The sequence below is a fragment of the Prunus dulcis genome, chromosome 6 (assembly GCF_902201215.1).
Source record: "Prunus dulcis chromosome 6, ALMONDv2, whole genome shotgun sequence".
Lineage (NCBI taxonomy): Eukaryota > Viridiplantae > Streptophyta > Magnoliopsida > Rosales > Rosaceae > Prunus > Prunus dulcis.
In genome coordinates this window covers 3,742,987-3,764,188 of record NC_047655.1, presented here as the reverse complement: position 1 = coordinate 3,764,188, position 21,202 = coordinate 3,742,987, and the positions used below count along the sequence as shown (strand labels likewise).

The 21,202-nt window shown below is 37.7% G+C and overlaps 3 protein-coding genes across 4 annotated transcripts; 2 read left to right on the top strand and 1 right to left on the bottom strand.

The window, feature by feature from the left end:
• The first annotated feature begins 3,000 nt into the window (after positions 1-3,000).
• Positions 3,001-5,832, top strand: LOC117630045 (pentatricopeptide repeat-containing protein At2g30100, chloroplastic). Of its 2 annotated transcripts, none has more exons than XM_034362763.1 (3): positions 3,001-3,337; positions 3,480-4,252; positions 4,740-5,832. In XM_034362763.1, exons 2-3 carry the CDS (start codon positions 3,524-3,526, stop codon positions 5,511-5,513), a joined length of 1,503 nt encoding a protein of 500 aa, XP_034218654.1. In that variant the 5' UTR covers positions 3,001-3,337; positions 3,480-3,523; the 3' UTR covers positions 5,514-5,832. The 2 variants fall into 2 exon arrangements, with proteins under 2 accessions (XP_034218654.1, XP_034218653.1); XM_034362762.1 differs by having other exon boundaries at positions 3,001-3,405.
• A 2,178-nt stretch (positions 5,833-8,010) lies between these two features.
• LOC117630042 (ethylene-overproduction protein 1) lies at positions 8,011-12,542 on the top strand. Its single transcript, XM_034362759.1, has 4 exons — positions 8,011-10,375; positions 10,712-11,003; positions 11,086-11,395; positions 11,772-12,542. Exons 1-4 carry the CDS (start codon positions 8,379-8,381, stop codon positions 11,981-11,983), a joined length of 2,811 nt encoding a protein of 936 aa, XP_034218650.1. The 5' UTR covers positions 8,011-8,378; the 3' UTR covers positions 11,984-12,542.
• Positions 12,543-12,782: 240 nt separating this feature from the next.
• LOC117630043 (probable inactive receptor-like protein kinase At3g56050) lies at positions 12,783-17,340 on the bottom strand. Its single transcript, XM_034362760.1, has 9 exons — positions 17,080-17,340; positions 16,851-16,989; positions 16,260-16,331; positions 15,990-16,133; positions 15,754-15,894; positions 14,895-15,496; positions 14,270-14,460; positions 14,029-14,161; positions 12,783-13,616 (listed from the first exon to the last, which is right to left on the bottom strand). The coding sequence occupies exons 1-9, from the start codon at positions 17,198-17,200 to the stop codon at positions 13,018-13,020; spliced, it is 2,142 nt and encodes a 713-aa protein (XP_034218651.1). The 5' UTR covers positions 17,201-17,340; the 3' UTR covers positions 12,783-13,017.
• Positions 17,341-21,202: the final 3,862 nt, after the last annotated feature.

Below are 21,202 nucleotides of genomic sequence, written 5' to 3'. Positions count from 1 at the left end.
TCACCATTACTGGTGGTTTATATATATAGTCCTCTATTAAAGAATTTTTCAAATAATTTTTTTTTGAGAGACACCCTCTAGGGTTCTTTACGAATTTTTTTCAATGATGCAAATTGAAAATCATTAAGGCATCTAATTGAGACCAACAAAATCAATGAACAAGGTACTTCAAGAAATTATATAAATTTCAATAATTTAATTGAGTGGTCAAATAATATCGGATTCAAGTGATTTTTGTAGAGGTGATCTTTGAATGAATATCATGTTTGGATTAATGAAATACTATGCGGAGAGTGCCCTACAAGGGTGTCCCTCAAATAAACTTATTTGAAAGATCCCTGAACAGAAGCTCTCTCTATAATATATGTGTGCGTGTGTAGTTTGTGTGTTGGATATAATGGAAAATGTGTTATATATGTGTAGTTTCTGTGTTGGATAATGAAAAATGTGTTTTAATTTGGCAGCTGAAATCGAAGCGAACAAAAAAGAGGTGGCCAGGCTGAGGGAACTGCAGTTGAGCCAACAGAAGGCCCGCTTGCAGGCCAACGCAAATGAAAGCAGCAGGTTGATGAATTGGGAACAGGCAAGGTTAATGGAGCAGATGGCAAATTCAGGCCTTATTCAGTCTGGTCGACAGATGGAACCTTCAAACTCAAGGAAAGGTAAAATGAAAATAAAAATTATATCAACTTATATAACATTGCTAGCTATATATACTAACAATTAAATCCTTGATTTGAACCTTGTACAATTTATCTCTCTTCTTACATTTGCGATGGTCTACTTTAGGCACTAACATAATTTTACCAATTTTGGGATATTATATGATATGTATGGTAGTAACTTATTTATTAAAATAAATAGTGTATATACACAGATTACCGCATCAGTAGATATCTAAGAACATGTATATTAAGTTAATTAATAAACATAGTATACTGTACTCGTATATATATACACATGCTTGAATTACTTTTATAAAGTTAGGTTATCTTTAGCAGAATGAAAGAAACTACAATTATAAGCATTGCATGAACACAATTTCTAAGTTGCATAATTGCTTAGGCCGTTTGATAGTCATTTCAATTTTAATTTTAATTTTTTATTTTTTGTGCTAGAGTATAAAGGAAAGTGAGAGTGAGAATAGGAGTGAGGGTGAGATTGAGAGAGAAGATGAGATGAGAGGATAGGAGGGATGAGTTAACAAAAGTGAAAACAATTACAAATAGATTTCAGTTTTTAATTTTTGTTTTCACTTTTTTACTTCTCCCTCACATTCTCCCCTCTAATCTTTCCTCTCAATCCCATCTCCATTCTCATTCTCACTCTTTTTCCTCTATACTCGAAGTCAAAAAGTAAAAAGTAAAAAGTAAAATTAAAATGGTTATCAAACGGCCCTTTTAGTCTTTATTATTTTATCATTTATTCTTATCGAGTTAAACTAGTTGAAACTATTTTTCCTTCTGCTTTCTAGTTACTTCTACGAAGTAGCATTTAATGTAAAATACGTTTTTCACTGTTAGATCGGCGAGTTTACTTTTCCTCAGTTTATGCTGCCAGATTATACTTTAGATTAAATTAGAATATCGTTTGTATAAAAAAGAAGTAAAAATAAATAAATAAATATTAGCGTGAATACATATTCATCGAACTTGATAATATTAGGAAATAACACCAAAAGGCACCTGGGCAGTGCTTTTTCTTTTCCTGTTTTGGAATTCATTCTATGATATATTATTATATATGCTGCATAATCCTTTTAAGCAGTCTCTTTTGTATGTAAGTAATTAAGAGAGGATTAGATGTTTTTCCTTTTAATTTATCTCTCATTGTGTACACAGAACAAGCTGGAGAAAGAGCAACAGAAGTGAAAGTGCAGAAGCAACTCAATGTGGCAAAAGAGAAGGAGAAGCAACAAAACCAGCTAGGGCAGGCCTCGATGGCGGGTCCGGATCCCGGGGCGGGGCAAACTGAAAATGCGAGCTCAAGTCAACCCAAGCCAGAGCCGAAGGGGGATGTTGATGATGATATGAAGTCAGAGGATGGTGTGAAGGAGATGGAAGGTGTGGTGACCTTTAAGACCGAGCCGAACCAGAAGGAGCATACCTTCATATGAAATTTTATTAATTACATGGATTTATGTTGCTTTGTCTTTGGTTTGTTTGTTGCATTGTTTCCCTAGTTTGGTGTGGATTTTTGTTTTGTTCAAATACATGTTGTTGGACTTTCATTTCTTTGGTTATTTTGAATGGAGCTTGGACTCTTCTAATAATAATTATTTAAAAAGGATCTTGGCCTTTTATTTTGTTTTTAATGCATTTTATCTGTGGTGGGTTTGGATTTTTATTTTGGAAGTTGCTTGGGCTTGCCAGACATTGGGGCTAGTACAATGATTAATAAAGTGGGTTTCAAATCGCTACCTAAACTAAAATTATTTTCATTGTTACCTCATACCCTTGTTTTTTCCATTTTCACAAAATCTATAAGCTTTGTAATTATACATGAGGTTTTTTTTAATACAAGTGATAATATAAATTATTGCACAATACTAAAGTGCTATGAGAATTTAAATTTAAAATCAATGATCTGTAAGTCAAGAACCTATTAACCATGTCCTCAGGTTTTAAATTGTTTTTATAAGATTCTTTCAATAATGTTTTGTTTAAAAACTATTGATGCCATACAAAAATTCTTCAAAATAAACATCAAAATTACACCTCGGAATGTACGTGCAATTCAATGTTTGAGGTTTAACTTTGCATTTCGAGAAATGCTTGTGATGACACAGTAAAACACATGTGAGAGTGGGGGTGGTCAATGGAAACAACTCACCAAAATAGCCATCCACAGTCGTCCACGTGTCCACGACTCAATCAGGTATGACGCGCAGCAGAGGAGCATTTCTCCTATTCACACGTGGCCGTTCCGCGCCAGATTCCGCCGAGTAGTCTGACTTGAGCCACGTCACCAGGCGCAACGGTGAAAAAAATCAGAGAAAGGTTTGGGTGTCAATGTCACACAGGACAGTGGTGCAAAGGCTCTCTCGGCCATTGCAGGAGCACCTCACAAATCACAATCAATCCAAACCCTCCTAGATTCCCAGTTTTAACTTTTCTAGGGTTTTTGATGATCACACATCCGGCACATGTCTTTGGGCTCCTCTCTCATTCTCTTTGCGTTCCTCGTCAATTCTCTCTTCTGTTTCAGCTTTTCGAGCTGAAAATCCTAATACCCAGTTTGGTGGCCGAGAAATTTTAGGAATGAGAGAAAGAAAGTTAAGAACTTTGAATATTTGTTCTGGGTTTTCTTGAAAATTAAATTCCAGAGCGAGGCAAGGGTAGGCTTTACTTCACGGATGAATATTTGATAGCTGATATACCACTCTTTTGACTCGGTTGACGTGAGGTGTACTTTACAGCACGAAGCTTAAGATTCAAAAATTTTGTTTTCTTTCTAACTTTCCTTGATTTTCTCGGCAGCCAAACGCAGGGGATATCGTTTGGGTTTTCCCAATTGAAGAAAAATGGCATCTGCTCAAGGGCTTGCTTCGTTGACCCATTCGTTATTTGCAGTTAAACGGCAGCGTTTTATGGGTCTCCGTGGTTTCTCAGCGCAATCCTGTGGTAGGGTTTTTCCTAGAATCTGCAAGCACCAAAAACCCAACTTCATCGTTGCGAAGTCGAGTAAAGTTCGAGACTCTAAGCTGTTCAAATCTGTTGAATTGGACCAGTTCCTGACTAGCGACGACGAGGATGAAATGGGTGAAGGTTTCTTTGAGGCGATTGAAGAATTGGAGCGAATGACAAGGGAACCCTCCGATGTTCTTGAGGAAATGAACGACCGGTTATCGGCCAGAGAGTTACAGCTTGTGTTAGTCTACTTTTCTCAGGAGGGTAGGGACTCATGGTGTGCGCTTGAGGTGTTTGAGTGGCTCCGAAAGGAGAACCGGGTCGATAAGGAGACGATGGATCTTATGGTTTCCATAATGTGTAGTTGGGTCAAGAAATTGATTCAGGGGGAGCACGACATTGGGGATGTGGTTGACCTTCTTGTGGACATGGATTGTGTGGGTTTGAAGCCGAGTTTTAGCATGATGGAGAAGGTGATTTCTTTGTATTGGGAGATGGGTGAGAAGGAAAAGGCGGTTCTGTTTGTAAAAGAGGTGTTGAGACGTGGAATTGTGTATTCGGAGGAAGACGATACAGATGGGCATAAAGGAGGGCCAACTGGCTATCTTGCTTGGAAGATGATGGTAAGTGCTGGTTTAGTACTGTTCTCAATATTATGCTATTGAATTGTCAAATGTATTAATCTTCCCTTACTAATTTAAATGCTGCTTAATTTGCGTTGTCCACGCTTAATTTTTTGTGATAGAATTTTCGGGTTGGGATCACTTTGGCTTTGAGTTGAATTTACCTTGTCCGCACTGAATTTTTAGGACGGTGTGTCCAGTTTTGAAGAATTTGGCGGCTCTTTTCACTCACAGTGCTAATATGTTGTTAATAGATTATATAGATCAAAAGGATAATAGTTCAATTCTCCAACCCGTTATATGTCGTCGGATTATACCCAATGGATACAAGTTGTCAATGATTACTGCTACTATTGGTTAGTTATCCGAACATATCTAGGTAGAAAGGACAAAATATTGGCACTAGTTTGGGTTTGTAAAGTTTGTTCTGAAATCTTTAGAGTTTCCTAAGTTTATGTGAATGAAACTATTGAATGTGTTTCTGCAGGTTGAGGGCAACTTTAGGGATTCAGTGAAGTTGGTGATTCATCTAAGAGAATCTGGGTTGAAGCCAGAGGTCTACAGCTACCTCATTGCAATGACAGCTGTGGTTAAGGAACTAAATGAACTTGCTAAAGCTTTGCGCAAGTTGAAAGGTTTTACAAGGGCTGGGCTGATAGCTGAATTTGATACGGAAAATGTTGGGCTTATCGAGAAGTATCAGTCAGATCTTCTATCTGATGGAGTACGGTTGTCCAATTGGGTGATTCAGGAGGGAAGTTCTTCACTCCATGGGGTGGTTCATGAGAGGCTCCTGGCAATGTATATCTGCTCTGGGCGTGGACTTGAGGCCGAGAGGCAGTTGTGGGAAATGAAACTTGTTGGTAAAGAGGCTGATGCGGACCTTTATGACATTGTTTTAGCCATCTGTGCTTCCCAAAAGGAGGCCAGTGCTATAGGACGGTTGCTTACGAGAACAGAGGTTACCAGCTCTCTGCGTAAAAAGAAAAGCCTATCATGGTTGCTAAGAGGGTACATTAAAGGGGGACATTTTGATGATGCTGCAGAAACAGTAATAAAAATGCTTGATTTGGGTTTGTGCCCGGAGTTTTTGGACAGGGCAGCTGTGCTGCAAGGGCTAAGGAAAAGCATCCAAGAATCTGGTGGTGTAGATACTTACCTCAAACTTTGCAAGCGCCTCTCAGATGCCAGTTTGATTGGACCTTGTCTTGTATATCTGTTTATAAGGAAATATAAGCTTTGGATCGTAAAAATGCTTTAAAGCACTTTTGGGGAAAGTTCTGAGAATTTAGAAGTATAGTTTTGTTGGTCAACATTTTATAGCACAGGAACCTAAATCCTGCTTGCTTTTTACATGTTAATTTTGTATAGTTATGGATGGCTACAAGATTTGGCACGACCAAATCCTAGAGGCAGGTTAACTGTGTTGTGCAAAAATTGTTCTTGAATGTTTTGTTCTTGGGGATCTTTCACTTGTGTATATGGTGGCTGCTGTGAAACATAATAATGAAGTTTCAACACTATGTAATTAAGTAGACTTCATATAAATGCAGCAGGTATGTTTCTGCGGTTTCTCGATTTGTTCTGGATTTATAAGTTCAAACTTCTCATGCATCTGTGTCCTTGACTTGCAGTTTTATCATGAAATTGATTTATCGATAATGTGTTTAACAGTTCTTACATCTGCGCCTACATCTGTTGTATGCTTGTGTGCATGACTAAATACAACTATGCTCTCGCCAGGGGCCAAATTTATGACTAACCATTTAAACATTCCCAATAACTACCAATATTCTTCCCAGTTCTACTGATTTCATCTCATCCTTTTGATTCCAACTCCTCCTTGAACTTTATTATGCTTTCGATGGTCGCATCACGAACCGATCAGGAATGGTTGGTTTGCTTCTTCAGTCGGCTGGCCTTTTGTTTCTTTCATAGCAGCACATATCCTGGGGTGCACACTGGAGCTGGTATTGTTTTATTTTATTTCCTCTTTATAGCCAGTCATTTTAATGCTTAATTATATAAGTATAAAATTTGTAAGGAACCATTATCGAGTGGGTACCATCTATCTTCTTCACGTGTGAATTATGTGATGAGTTATGAAGTTGATAATTGTATGTCGTTTGTAATGCCTGCTGATATGGGAGCCGTATAGCTGGAAATCCATTCATCTCAAACATGTCCGATGCATTTATGCCCTTCTTCTTTCAGCCACATCTATTTTCCAATCTAATCTGAATTCATTTATTTGTATCCGGTGCCATCTTGTTTGACCTTATTCCTTTGAACTTGTGATAACATGACCCAAAATATTGTTGAACTTGTCATGACTGTCCTAAACATTTGACTGACATGAGCTGTCGCTCACACACTCACCGTTGATGTATACATTCCATTGACGGTCAAAAAGCACCCACGTGGGGGAGGGATATTGACCTTATCAAATTCTTAGACACAGAAATTTATATGTTTCACAAGTACATATTGATTTAGCACACAATACTATCACTTACACAAGTTAGTGCAAACTGGCCTGCTGTCAAGAACTGGTGAGAAACAATGGCACTTTCAGAACACTCACATGGGTCTTTTAGACACTTCGCCTTGTAAGCACGTGATCATATTTCTTGGCTCTTTTCTATAATCTGTTTGTGATCTGGTTGGCCTATATTATTTGTTTTCCCTTCTGCCTTGTTATTATTTGTTGTGCTAGCATAATTCTTCTTTTTTTATTTTAAATTTTAGATAGGCTTGCAAGTTGCTGTGCTGTCGTAGACACAGATGCTCAACTAACTTCCAAAAAAATTTTGCCACTCAATATTTAAAGGTATGAGAAAGCTAGTGGCAGGAGAAAGACCACATAGTTTAAATTATATGATTTATGAAAAGCAGGAAAAAAAAAAAAAAAAGAAAAAAAAAAGGTGTATTTAGATCTAATGTCTTCCTAACCCATTAATAATTTATTAATTTGGTCTATTCTCCCCTGCTTTATTTATTAATATTGATAAGTATTAGCTCCTTATTGTGATAATTCATGCATAATATAAACAAGCTAAGAGTTGGGATTTTTGTAGGGTGGTGCCTTATGGTCCTTCAAAACCAACTTGTAGGACCATGTTTGATTTTGACATTTCACCATGGCACCAAACTATTCATTTTATTTGAGGGTTTTCTCATCCCTACAACTTGAAAGTGAAGCTTCTAAAACAGAAACTATGCACAAAATGCTTTTGCAGTCTGCTTCTGCAAGTAGTCCTCAACTAAAAGAAACCATCAAATTGCGTTGTTCATGATAGGATCAAATTCGTACTGGATCGATAGGATCAAATTCGTATTGGATCGGACTTTAATAATAATTACGCGAGATTTATGTTCATTAAGACTCGATACATTAATCGTGTTTAAGGAAAAGATTTCCCATGATAGAAATCAGAATTTAGTAAGTGTAACTAATTCACTTCTAATGTTGGTAAAGAAAGAAGTTTGCCTATTATAAGAATCTATTTGGTGCGGATGTGACGCATGAACTTTTGTAACTACATTTCTTTACAAGCTTACTCAATGCCAAGGACCTTTGCTTAACATGCAATTTCTCCTTAATCTTCATTTTGTCGTTAATTAATTAGCAGTCAAGCTCAAGATAAGCTTAAATTGAAAATTAACCAGTTGACCAACTCATCTGGGCAGGCTATTGGTAGATGACGTGGCAAGATTGGAGTGGTTAACAATGGTGGGTGATGAACTGACTCCGATAAACTCCTTGCTTTGGAGCTAGCCACCTAAACAACTAAACTTTCCGGTTAACCAAAACCCTTTGGAGCAGAGTGACAAAGACAGAGACAAAAGAGAAGGCTTTGCTGCTTTGCTGCTTTGCATAAAGAATATATCCACCCATGAAAGAAAAGAGAAAACCCAAAAGCAGAGACCATTTTCTTCCATTTTTATTCTCGAGAAACTAACCCCACCTTGGCCTGTAGCCTGCTTCACAGCCTCCCTCTCTCTTTCTCTCTGTGTTTCTCTGGGTGGTTTTTGCACGCCAGAGGTAAAGGCTCAACATTATTCTCTCTCTCTTGGTGGTGGTAAAGCTTGAAACTTTATAATCTTATTCTCTGTTTGTTCATATATGCAGAAGATTTATTGTCATTTAGATATGCGTGGTCTAAAGCTTTTAGACCGATTCACAAGTACCCAAGTCCACGCTCTCAATCCTACAGACACCTCCAATGGTAAAACCCATGTTGGTGTTTCAAGAGCTAAGCTTAACAGTCACCTGATTAAATCTTTTGGGTCAAATTCAAAGCCCAAAAGTTTCAACTCACTCTCTGTGACTGAAGCTCTTCTGCTGCCTTATGGACTTCCTGCAACTGACCTGCTTGAACCCTCCATAGAGCCTCACCTCAAGCCCACTGAATTTGTTGAAATCTTAGCTGACCTCTATCACCGCTTAGAGAATTGCTCGTCTCAATCTGATAAATCTTTGTTATCTATTGAGCAGTATTCTCTCTTGCGCAATCTTGGTGACCCCAAGCTGCTTCGCCGGTGTCTTCGTGCTGCTCGTCAAAATGCTGTTGATGTAAACTCTAAGGTTGTGCTTTCGGCTTGGTTGAGGTTTGAGAGGAGAGAGGATGAGCTTGTGGGTATGTCAGCTATGGCTTGTAGTGGGCAAGTTCTTGAGTGTCCTAAGGTTGCTTTGGTAAATGGGTTTGATCCAAATTTGGTTTCTGGTCATTGCCAATGTGATCATGACCCCAGTAAAGCAGTCAATATGCTTATTTTTGAGGGCAATGAGTGTGTGAATTTGGAGGAGGAGGAGGAGGAAAGTGATGTTTCATTTTGTATTGGCAATGTAGAAATCAATTGTGCAAGGTGTAAAATTGCATCGCTTTCTAGTCCTTTTGAGGCTATGTTGTATGGATGTTTCAAAGAATCAAAAAAGGGTAAGATAGATTTTTCGGAAAATGGGATATCTGTGAAGGGAATGAGAGCTGTGGAAATGTATAGTAGGACTAGGAGATTGGACTTGTTTAGTCCTGAGATTGTTGTGGAGTTACTTTCTTTTGCCAATAGGTTCTGTTGTGAGGAGATGAAGTCTGCTTGTGATGCTTATTTAGCTTCACTGGTTGATAACATTGATGATGCATTGGTTCTTATTGAGTATGGTTTGGAGGAGATGGCATATCTTCTTGTAGCTGCCTGCTTGCAGGTATTGCTGAGAGGGCTTCCCAGTTCTCTGTATAATCCGAAGGTGATGAAATTTCTTTGTAGCTCCAAGGTCAGGGAGAGATTGGCCATGGCAGGGCATGGATTCTTGTTGTATTATTTTCTAAGCCATGTGGCTATGGAGGAAAGTATGGTATCTAAGACAACTGTGATGCTATTGGAGAGATTGGAAGAATGTACAACCGAGAGGTGGCAGAAAACACTTGTGTTGCATCAATTGGGTTGTGTTTTGCTTGAGAGAAGAGAGTTTAAGGATGCCCAGTTTCGTTTTCTGGCTGCAGCTAAGGCGGGACATGTTTATTCAGTTGCTGGTGTTGCAAGGACCAAATACAAACAGGGGCAGCAGTATTCAGCATATACATTGATGAGCTCTATTATCTCTGAGTATAAACCCGCTGGGTGGATGTACCAGGAACGTGCCCTCTATAACATTGGGAAGGAGAAGATTTTGGATTTGAGCACTGCAACTGAATTAGATCCCACTCTTTTATTTCCATATAAATATAGAGCTGTCGCAAAGGCAGAGGAGAAGCAAATTAGAGCTGCTATTTTGGAGATTGATAGAACTGTTAGGTTTAAGCTCTCACCTGACTGCATTGAATTACGGGCTTGGTTCTTCATCGCACTTGAAGATTATGAAAGTGCTCTTCGAGATATCCGTGTGTTACTAACTTTAGAACCCAATTACATGATGTTTCATGGAAAGGTTAGTGGGGATTACTTGGTTGAGCTTCTCAGCCATCGGGTTAAGCAATTGAGTCAAGCTGATTGCTGGATGCACCTATATGATCAGTGGTCGTCTGTTGATGACATTGGATCTCTGGCAATCATACATCAGATGTTGGGACATAACCCTGGAAAGAGTCTCATTCAGTTTCGGCAATCTTTGCTTCTTTTACGGTATGTTTTCTGATCTAGCTACTTTTCTGTGTTATCCAACTACAATCTTTGTGTAGTAAACTTTCCATTATCTTGCACTTACAACATTTCATCACATAGTCATGATATCTGGATTCTTTGGGAGCCTAATTTGATTGAAATGTTTACAGTTTTCCTTAAGATATGATATCAGACCACCTACCCACATTTGAATCACTTCATATCAAACAGCGGTTGGTTTAATGAAATGTTTATGCTGCTTTGTCAATAATAATTGAAATGTGCTGGCCATGTAGAACTGTGGCTTCTGGCATCTTTTCTCACACGAAAGCTTCCTAATAAATACGACTATTTTAGGTTAAATTGTCAGAAGGCTGCAATGCGCAGTTTGCGGTTGGCAAGAAATAATTCTGGATCTGAGCATGAGAGGCTGGTCTATGAAGGATGGATTTTATATGACACTGGAAATCGTGAAGAAGCTCTCTCAAAGGCAGAAAAGTCAATTCACATTCAGAGGTCATTTGAAGCTTTTTTCCTTAAAGCATATGCATTGGCAGATACTAGCCTGGACTCTGAATCATCATCTTATGTTATTCAACTGCTGGAGGAAGCTCTTAAATGTCCTTCAGATGGTCTTCGTAAAGGACAGGTGAGAATCATGAGTTATTCTTGCATTCTTCATCATTGTACCTTCATGTTCTTGTTTGATAGGGTATTCTGATATTTTGCAGGCACTAAATAACTTGGGGAGTATATATGTGGATTGTGGTAAGCTGGATAAGGCTGTGGACTGCTACATGAGTGCTCTTGACATCAAACATACAAGAGCTCATCAAGGGTTGGCACGTGTTTATCATCTTAAAAATCAACGAAAAGCCGCATATGATGAGATGACCAAGCTAATAGAGAAAGCACAAAACAATGCATCAGCTTACGAAAAACGGTCAGAGTACTGTGATCCCGAGATGGCAAAGACTGATCTCAATATGGCAACACAATTGGATCCGTTGAGGACATACCCATACAGATACCGGGCAGCAGGTAATCTTTCTGATCCCTTACTTTAATTTCCTTTTTTCCCCAATTTTCTGCACGTCTGTTCTAAAAGAAATGGTTGAAACTCCAGTATTTTTAGTGTAAACACACATCCATACACTCATCTAGCTCTCTAAGTACCGAGATCAAGAAGCATTTTTCATTCTCCTTTAGGTTAGAATTCAACTGCATTGGTTTCACATGACTTAGAATCTGTTAGAGTGATGGAGAAAAAAGGGAAAGCTTTTTATAGAAAACCAAACGGATATATAATGCTGAAGAAAAGAATTGCAGTTGTCCCTTCGTAAAGGTAGTAGGAAGAGTTCTTTTACTTTTGTGAAACCGAAACAATGTACTAATGTATGGAATCGCATGAAATCAGTTCTGATGGATGAACAAAAGGAGTCTGAAGCTGTAGAAGAGCTTACAAAGGCCATTGCTTTCAAGCCTGACTTGCAAATACTTCATCTTCGAGCTGCATTTCATGAGTCAATTGGAGATGTAAGCTCTGCTCTCCAAGATTGTCAAGCAGCTCTCTGCATGGACCCCAACCACACAGACACTCTTGATTTGTATAATCGGGCACGGGACTGAGATGATATTTAACTTGTACATATGCTGCTCATGACTCCAGTGTGTCGGAGACTTCATGGTTAGTGTTGAAGAGAGAAAATTACCTTGGTTTCATTGTTCGAAAAAGTTTCCCAAAAATCACAATCTCTGACTGAAACCCGTCTGGCAACAGTCAAGACGAAAAGATGACCAAGGAAATGCTATGTACATATGGCACACATGATGATGAATGTTGAACTGCAAGCGGCAAGCAGTCTTTTTGACCACACTAGTCAAAGGTGGTTATGCAAGAAAGAATGAAAACAAATGTTCTTATAACTAGATAGGAGCATAGGTTGAAGATTAGAATTTTCTGTTGTAACTTTTTTTTTTTTTTTCCAATCATAGTACCTTGAGAATTGTATGATGTCAATTGGTGAGGAAAGGGATCAAGGGATCTCTACAGTCCCAGTGTACATTAACAGAGTCATCGAGGACATCCAAATATCTGAATTATTGTATATTTCAGATTTTCTTTTACATATGGAGGGAGTGCTTCTCCTACCAAATAAAGGAGGTTTCTTTGTTTTTTTTTCTTTCAGCACCTTTCATTCTTTCTTTCGATTTGTTTCTGTTTAATTTCACGGGCAAAACCATGCAGAAAATCTGCCGACTGATAGTTGCCCTTGAAAGGTTTAAGGTAACTTTTAGGTTCTTGAATTCTAGGAAATGGAGGAAAAAGTTAGCTGTTAGGTGTTGCAGGGGTTGTAAGGTTCAACTTGAAGATGAAACTATAAAACACTAAACAAAGAGACAACCAAACAGGAACCTTTACTGCTCAAAGCTCAGAAAGTAAAATTTTTATTGATCTCCGAAGTATATTTCCATGTAAAAACGCTTAAAATTTCACTTTCATAAGTTATTTACAACATTCCTCTTACTTCGATTAGAGAGACAACACAATCATATCTATCCTACTTGCATCCTGCTGCTATAAATCAATAACAGAATCAGGTAAAAGAATAACGCACACAAATTATAATGAACGGACAAGACAATTAAATAGACTTCTATGATCAACTTCCTTCTGTTGACATAATTTCAAGTTCTGCCCACCAAAGAGGTGACAATTTTGGTATGGCTCCATCAGGGCCCATGGCTGTGATTTCTTTTAACCTGCCTGTGATCTCCGTCATTTTCGGTCTTTGTTTCGGGTCAGGATGGACACAATCTTTTATCACTTGAAACAATTCTCCTAGCTCTTCTTCTTGGAAAGATTTTAAGGTAGGATCAACTATTTCTCGTAAAGATATATCCCCCTTCATATAGTGTGCTGCCCAGTCTACAAGAGAACCATTTTCCACAGAGTATGGGGTCCTACCAGTAATCATTTCGAACAATATAACCCCGAAGCTGTAGACATTGCTTTCTGGATCTGCAGACATATTTTCACGGAGCTTCTTGTCAGCAGATCCCATCTTTGCTGCAGTCACTTCATTCAAGAAGGTAAAATCTGATATTTTGGCTGCATAGTCTTCAGTCAGGTATACAGAGGATGATAGCAAGTTCTTCTGAGCTATTGGTGGAGTCAGTTGGTGCATATACTCTAGACAGTATGCCATTCCCATGGCTATCCGTAGTCTCATTCCCCAGTCCAAGTGCTCCGCTTCTTTTACTGCGAGACAGAGAATTTTGACATTATCAAAACTGTTGAAAATGCATCAGTTACTGCAAATTTGATGCTCCATTATCTTAAATCATATGTTCCATTAGCTTTTTTTTTCTCCTGGAAAATAATGTGAGAACTATCTGTACTTTGAATTTATTCGAAATGTATGACTGCATGCAACAGAAGTAAGATATGACCCTTCAACATTGCATATGCTTAAAGTGAAGTATCCAACTCATTTTGAGCTTTGGAAAGAACCCTGGATCTCAGTGCGAGCACGCACACACTTAGCCATTCCTTTTGAGCTCATATAAGTTGGTCTCTGGTAATGCAACTTGATTATAGAAATGCTATATGAAGTTAGATTGATCAATTCATAAATTAACTTTCTTCACAACATAAAGAAGAAAGTACTCACTATGTAGATGCTCAAAGAGTGTTCCATTTGGAGCATATTCAAACACCATCATTCTTGTGAATGGTTTCTCTTCTTCACAATACCCAATAAGGTTTACAAAGTTCTTGTGGTTCACTTTGGACAATGTTTCTATCTGCAAAAACAAAAATGCATATTATTATAAATATAAAATACATCAATAGAGGTAACTAGTAGGGACTTTTGGACGCATCAAATCAGATGGGAATTATTTCCTATGTACCTTCTTTCTGAACTGAGCCTCCAAGTTTTTAGACCAGTCTACAGCAGATGTCATAGTGATACATGTCACCGCTATTTCAACCCCACTTGAAAGAGTTCCCTTATACACGTTGCCATCTGAAAAGGATCCAATTATGTTACTGAAATCTTCACAAGCTGCCTCAAGTTCTGATCGGTTGAGCTTTGGTACACCTGAAACACGGTTCATCAAGCTGAGTACTTGAAACATGTATGGAATAAGAATCGAAGTTCCTACTTCTTTTCCTTTCTTATTTTCTTGTATATATGCAATCCATGCAGAATGGGATTGAAAACTTTGCCCATGATTTTATCCAGGAGGGAAACCAATAAGCTAGACTCTAGAGGACAAAGAAAATAACCGTTAAGCTATTTAGATATGAGAAGAAGAGGAAACCTAAGACTCAATTTGTCCCAAGCCTACATCAATATCAGGGTCAACCTATAGTCTTGGAATGCTCTAAGTGGTGAGTAGTGAAAAAGTGGACCAAGGGTCTAACCACATTTCATATTTATTGACTAAACATGCCATAAATTTTCTGAATATAAACATGCATAAGAGTTTATATTTATTTGTGCAGGGGCATGAGAATTCTCACGAATCTGACCTGATACAAATGCTTTCTGCAACTGCCCACTTAACCCTGTGACCCAGGGTTTCACGGTAACAACTTTACTGCTGCGGACGAGAATAATGCCAATAACTGACATTAAAATGAACAAAGAACCGCCAACAATGCCTGCACAAATCATAACTACACGATGCCTTGACTTGGAAGAACTAGTCTTAACCCCTTGACTTGGACTTGAAGCAGGGGAAGGCATTGGTTCTTGATTGGACTGTGGTGCTGGAGAAACAGTAGTTGGTGGATTTATTGGGACTGGAGAGGCTGGAGTTGGTGCTACCAAAGGCGAGGGTGAAGGGGTCAGAAAGCTGCTTGAGGGAGATGCTGAAGGGGAATTTGACGATGGTGATGGTAAAGGGGAATTTGACGATGGTGATGAAAATAGTGAGGGTGGCATTGAGACTGAAAATGGTAATGGAGATGGTGAAGAAGGCTGATTAAGTGGTGGTGAGGAAGATGGTGAAGCTGATGTTGATAACAAACCGTGTTCATTTCCTTTAGCCCTTCTGACTCTGGATGGCTCTTTCTCATCTGCCACTTGCTGCAGCCTGCGGTAAGCTGTATCTTCAGGTTGGGCAGTGTTCCTAACAAACAAAAAAAGGTCATCATGAACTGAATGAAGGAAATAATATGGTACAAGCTTACAAGGTATGAGAAAATTTATTGTTCCTAATGTTGCTTTCCATAGAAAAGTTGTACAATGCCGGAACATAAAGAACTTGTCTGAGCTTACTGAACAGAATCATGGGCATTATTGGAAATAAAGAGAGAATTAGAAATGAACTAATTATTACTAAGTTGGGTCTAAGCATATAATATTAGATCAGTTTCACTTTCTTACCAGCTGGTAGATCTGCTCATAGACAGTGTCAGGCAAGTAGCATCTGTTAGCTGATCCTGATCTTCCTGGCATTCAGAAAGCATCTTCAGCTCATGGAGTTGAGGAGATATGCAACCGAGAAATCTGTTATTGTCAAGTAAACTGCAAAAAGAATCACAATATTAGTTTAGTAAAACTGTAAAAGCCATTAAAGAATAAGACCTCCGAGTGCAATCAGTTTGAAATGATCAACATACAGGGTAGTTAGAGACGGATTGTTGCTGAAGTCAGATGGAAATGGTCCACTAAAGTTATTATATCCCAAGTCCAAAACCTCCAGCTCCGTTGACTCTGCAATCTCTTTTGGAATGTTTCCAGAAAAAGAATTATTGCGCAAAATACTGCATTAAAGAAGCACTGGATTCAGATTCAGAGTAATGCCTTGAAGCAAAAGGTTTAAAAAAAAGAGAGATTAAAATAAACCATTGGAGTGCTTTTGTTGGACTAGCAACCAGTTTTGTTCTTACATAGATTTTATGTAAGCCAGCTTCCCTAGTTCAGGGGCCAATGTTCCTCCAAGACAAAGATCTTTCAAATTCCTGCAAGTTGATGAAGTCTGACTTTAGGCTATCGAAACCGTGATTTAATATAAGAGATGGAAGAGTCTCTACATTGATAGGATGAAATCCATAGCACATCCACATTAACTTTAAGGCAAATAATACCATATATATGATATTCAAATATATAGAAATTCAAAGTTGACATAGAAAAATTTGCAAAAATTCATGCTTTCCAAACAATTTTCAAGCTTCAAGCTAAAACCATGTTGAAAAAAATCTTATTAGATGATCTTCACATGAAACCCCCACTTCAAATCAACTTGGTAATTCAATGCAAAAGTACTTCTTCACAGTGTAGAATGAACCCACATTTATTAATCAGCCAATCAGCAATAAACACTAACAAATTTTGAAAAACCATTTTTCTAGTTTGGCACAGAAGAACTTATGATTTAAGAGTTGTCTGGTTCAATTCAACCAAAACAAGATGCAGAAGCAAAAAGAACACATAAATGATCTAAGAAAACATGAGACTTAGCAGCAAATGCCACTCACAAAATGACCACTTTTCCATCCGAGCACTCGACCCCAAACCAAGAACAAGGGTCGTCTTCTCCACCATCCTTGTTCCAATTTGACAAAGCCCCGTAAGGGTCTCTGACCACTCTGTCCCTGAACCTCAGCAAGGCCAAACCTGCACCCAAAAACAAAACCCATTAAGCAAAAACCATCAAGCAGCTGATTGAGAACTGTACGGACGTGCAGAAGAAGTAAATATACGAACCTTCAACGTTGAGAGACCAACATGGGCTGAGAAGATGATGAAACAGTAGAAGAAACACCATCACCACCACCACACCCATCCGGTGCTCCTCTAACCCATCAAATCTCCACCTTCGATTCATTTCCTACGAGAACCAAGATCAAAATTTCCAAACTTGAATATTTATATATTTACACATTTATATACAGAGAAACAGAGGTTGTGGGAGTCTCTGCACTGCAAGGTAATTTGGACAGACGAAGAAGAAACCGCGTGTATCAGAGACTTTTTTAAATGATTTAGAATTTTATAAAGTTCCTTTTTTTATTTAATGTCGGACCGAAAACGTACCGAACGGGAACCGAAATTTCGGGGAAGTTGAATGTTTCGGTCCGCGGCAATTCAGCAACGTTGGATTTGCTTCTTGTCTTGTAGTGGGTAGCCAGCGACCTGGCTCCGAACATATTTATAGCGCCGTCCCATCAGACCCCACGTGCCGGTCACGTGCTTTTTTGGTGACTTTGCCCTTTCTTTCTATTTTCCTGGGGTCGCCACTTGCTGGTATATGCTACACTGCTGCTCAATTTGCATTTTCTCAGCAACATCATGACCGCCAGTTTGATATAATCAAAGAGCCCTTTTTCTTAATTATGATAATGCTCAAATTAATGAGTTTTATGTGTCATTGTATCTGATTTGACTTGGTTTGAGCTACATTCTCATTGTACGTAATTTGACTTGATTTGAGCTACATTTTGATTTTTGGGAAGAAAACAAATTTACCATCGCAAGGAGGAAAATGATAAACCCTAAATTCTACCCTCTTAGAATATCAGACCAATTTAACATGTGTATCCCCAAAACTAAGACCAATTCTATCTTATTTTTAAAAAAAGAATTAAGATGGTGATGAAACAATTATATGTGTCACATGTTCTCATTGTATATGATTTGACTTGGTGTGAGCTTACATTCTCAGTGTACGTAATTTGACTTGATTTGAGCAAAATTATGATTTTTGTGAAAGAAAAAAAAAAGTACCATGTTTAGCGACCACATCTCTCACAAAGATAAAACTGATAAACCCTAATTCTACTCTTTTAGAATATAAGATCAATTTAATATGTACATCCCCAAAACTAGACCAACTCTCTTTGTATAAAAATTTGAGATAGATTTAAATTTAATCACACAAATTGCCATGAATTGTGTGTATAAATTACACAACAAATCAATCAATGGAAATCATCCATTTTCATACTTACTTGAATGCCTTGAACACTCTCATCTCCATTTTTGCCTAAATTTATTTCCCCATTATGTGTAATTTCCTTTTCTGTAATCCTATTCATTCTGCATAGTTTCAGTTTCAGCCACTTTCTTTTTCTTTCTTTTTTTCTTTCTTTTCTGATATAAAATTTAGAGCCACTTCCATTGACTATGTACACAAGACTCAGACTCAATCATAAAGGACCATGGTATGGCATCATGCAATTGGTCACAGAAGATGAAAACTTCTCTGCTTCTTCTTCTTCTTCTTGTTTATTTTAGGGTGTTGGGGTGAATCTGTTCTGTAACTTGTGAACTGGTCCACATCCCATATGACACGTATATAACTTGAAGTGAGTGTTGGTTTAGTTCCGGCCTGCACAAGGCAAACCATTTAACAATTAGTAGCTCATAATTGGTTGTATTATTTTGTCTGTACACTACAATGATTTCACACCAGTTTGTCAAGTTTTCGGAAAGTGGGCTCTCAATCATCAACATATAATCTTGCCCCTGTATCCACTTGGATGTGCTTCACATTTGGACCTACATTTAATTTAATTTTCTTTTTCATTGAAGATGAAACATGAACAAAAACTATATAGCTCGAGCAGATAATGTGTGTTTGGTCAGTATTTTTATAATTCTTAAGAGTTAGGGGAAAAGAGATGATGAAAATATTATCTTCCCAAAAGTATGAGTGGCTCAGAGTGCCCCCACTGCAGTAGTTTTCAAGTATTCAGGTGGTGAAGTGAGTTAGAGTCTTCTTCATCCAGCAACATGTTTTGCAAGTTACAATGACCTTAGTGGGCTCAGTTCCAAAGAAGCTCATAAAACTTGCAAATTTATTTCGTGTTTTTATTTTTTGGATACAAGCGATATGATGGGGAAGGAGGAATCGAACTTAGGAGATCGGATGAAGGGATAAATCCTCTTAACTACTTGAGTTATAAGCCCCATGCAAATTAATTTCATGTTTTAAAGGCATTTTTGTTGTGAAAATTGCAAATTCTAACTTGGCCTAGAGGACAAGCCATTTGGAGTGTGTATGGATGTGCCAGATTTTTTTTATTATTTATTATTTATTTTATTTTTATATGTGTGGATTTTTACTATGGCTTTTGTAAGCTAATATGTTGTTATTAGAGGCCTTGGGGAGTGGACCACATTAACTTGGTGTAGAATTTTTCTAGGGTTTGTGTTTGATTGAGTGGAGTTAGACCCATTACCCGAAGTGGGGCTTTTTGGGTCTCCTGATTGCTTCAGAAAATAGACAACACAACCTTCTGTTTTTAATAGAAAGTGTTGCACAACCAATATTTCAAGTGACATTGGATCAGCAATTTATGACTTTTGAGTCTCTCAGACGTGCTTTTGAAAAGCTAGTTGCGTTTGTGATCATAATATCAAGGCAACTTGAAGTTTTGATATGGACCTAACAAAGCAGATCACTTGAAGTTTTGATACAAAGTACGGAAATGATAACTTGAACTTCGGTGCAAGGATGCAGACTCATTATTTTGGTCCCCTTACACCCAAGTTTAGATTTATATTTAAGAAAAACAAGTTTATAATGAAATATTTCTCACTCAAATCTGGTTCAATACTAAGAAACAGGTTTTAATTACTTAAAGAACTGCATTACAAAATAATAATACTAGAATAATTAAAAGCATTAAAAAAAACAAAGAACAAATGTATGTTTTTAAATTTTTTTTTTTTTTTTTTTTTTGGAGTCAAACAAATGTATGTTTTTTTAACATGGAAATTTTGCACATAATCCGGTCCGGTGTACAGCTTCGTTTTGAAAATAATGGCAGCCCATCCTTGTCAAAAGTAAAGCCCTTAGCCCCTGTGATTGAAGAGGCGTAGGTACCACCATATTACATGCATGTGAGGTGGACCCAAATTCTCTTGCCAGTTTCGCAAAGTTCACCTTTGTTTTGTGAAATGGCAACCATGTCACATGTGCTTTGGTCAGCCTGCCTAGCTCATGGTACCTTCAACCTTGTGGTCATTTCAAGGGATGTATTTTGTAAATTCATATGTATAGTTTGATTTCGTAGAATTTGTTTCTAGCTTCTTCGAGTAGGATTCATTGGAAAAATAACCCGAGCTTGAGCTTTGGTATCATCGCGAGTTCAAAATGAAGATTGAGTGTCATTAGTTGAAATGAAATAGTCGTGGATGACAAATAAACGCCTATTAATTTTCAAGAGAAAATAGTATGGGAAGGGATTAAATGGGCCATGGGCTTCGCATCTTTGGGCCTTGTGTTTCGGCTTATAATGGATTTCCAAATGGGTTTTCTATGAGCTTTATAATTGAGACTCATATTGGGACCTTGTTCATGAGCCAAAATTTAGAGCCATCCGCATGTTTTCTTCACAATTTTATTTTTGTTCTTCTTTTTCTTACACAATATTTGGTTGGTTGGCTTATTATTCTAATAGGTTTATTATGCATATGGTAAAATGGTCCAAAATTTGTAATAAAAATAAAAATAGTTGATTGGAAAAATCTCTCGAAATAGGAGGGAGACATGGATGCATCATGTAATCACTTCACTTTATTTATAGATCAAACTTTTGATATTAAACACAAAGATTTAAGCCTAGTATGGTTGGTTACCAAAAAACAGGCTTGTAAGTTTTAAGCTTTTCCATTACGAAATTTAAGTCTAGTGTAATCTCTCTCTTCTCAATTTGAGTGTAAGGCTAATCAACTAGCTCTTTGTCTAGTGATATTTCTCTTCACGATGTTAGAAGAGGTACCAAGTTCAAATTTCCTCTCCTTAATGATAAATTAGAAAAATCTTAGAAGTCCGGCGTTCATATTCTCTTATCATAAAGTAAATGTTACAAGTTTATTTGTT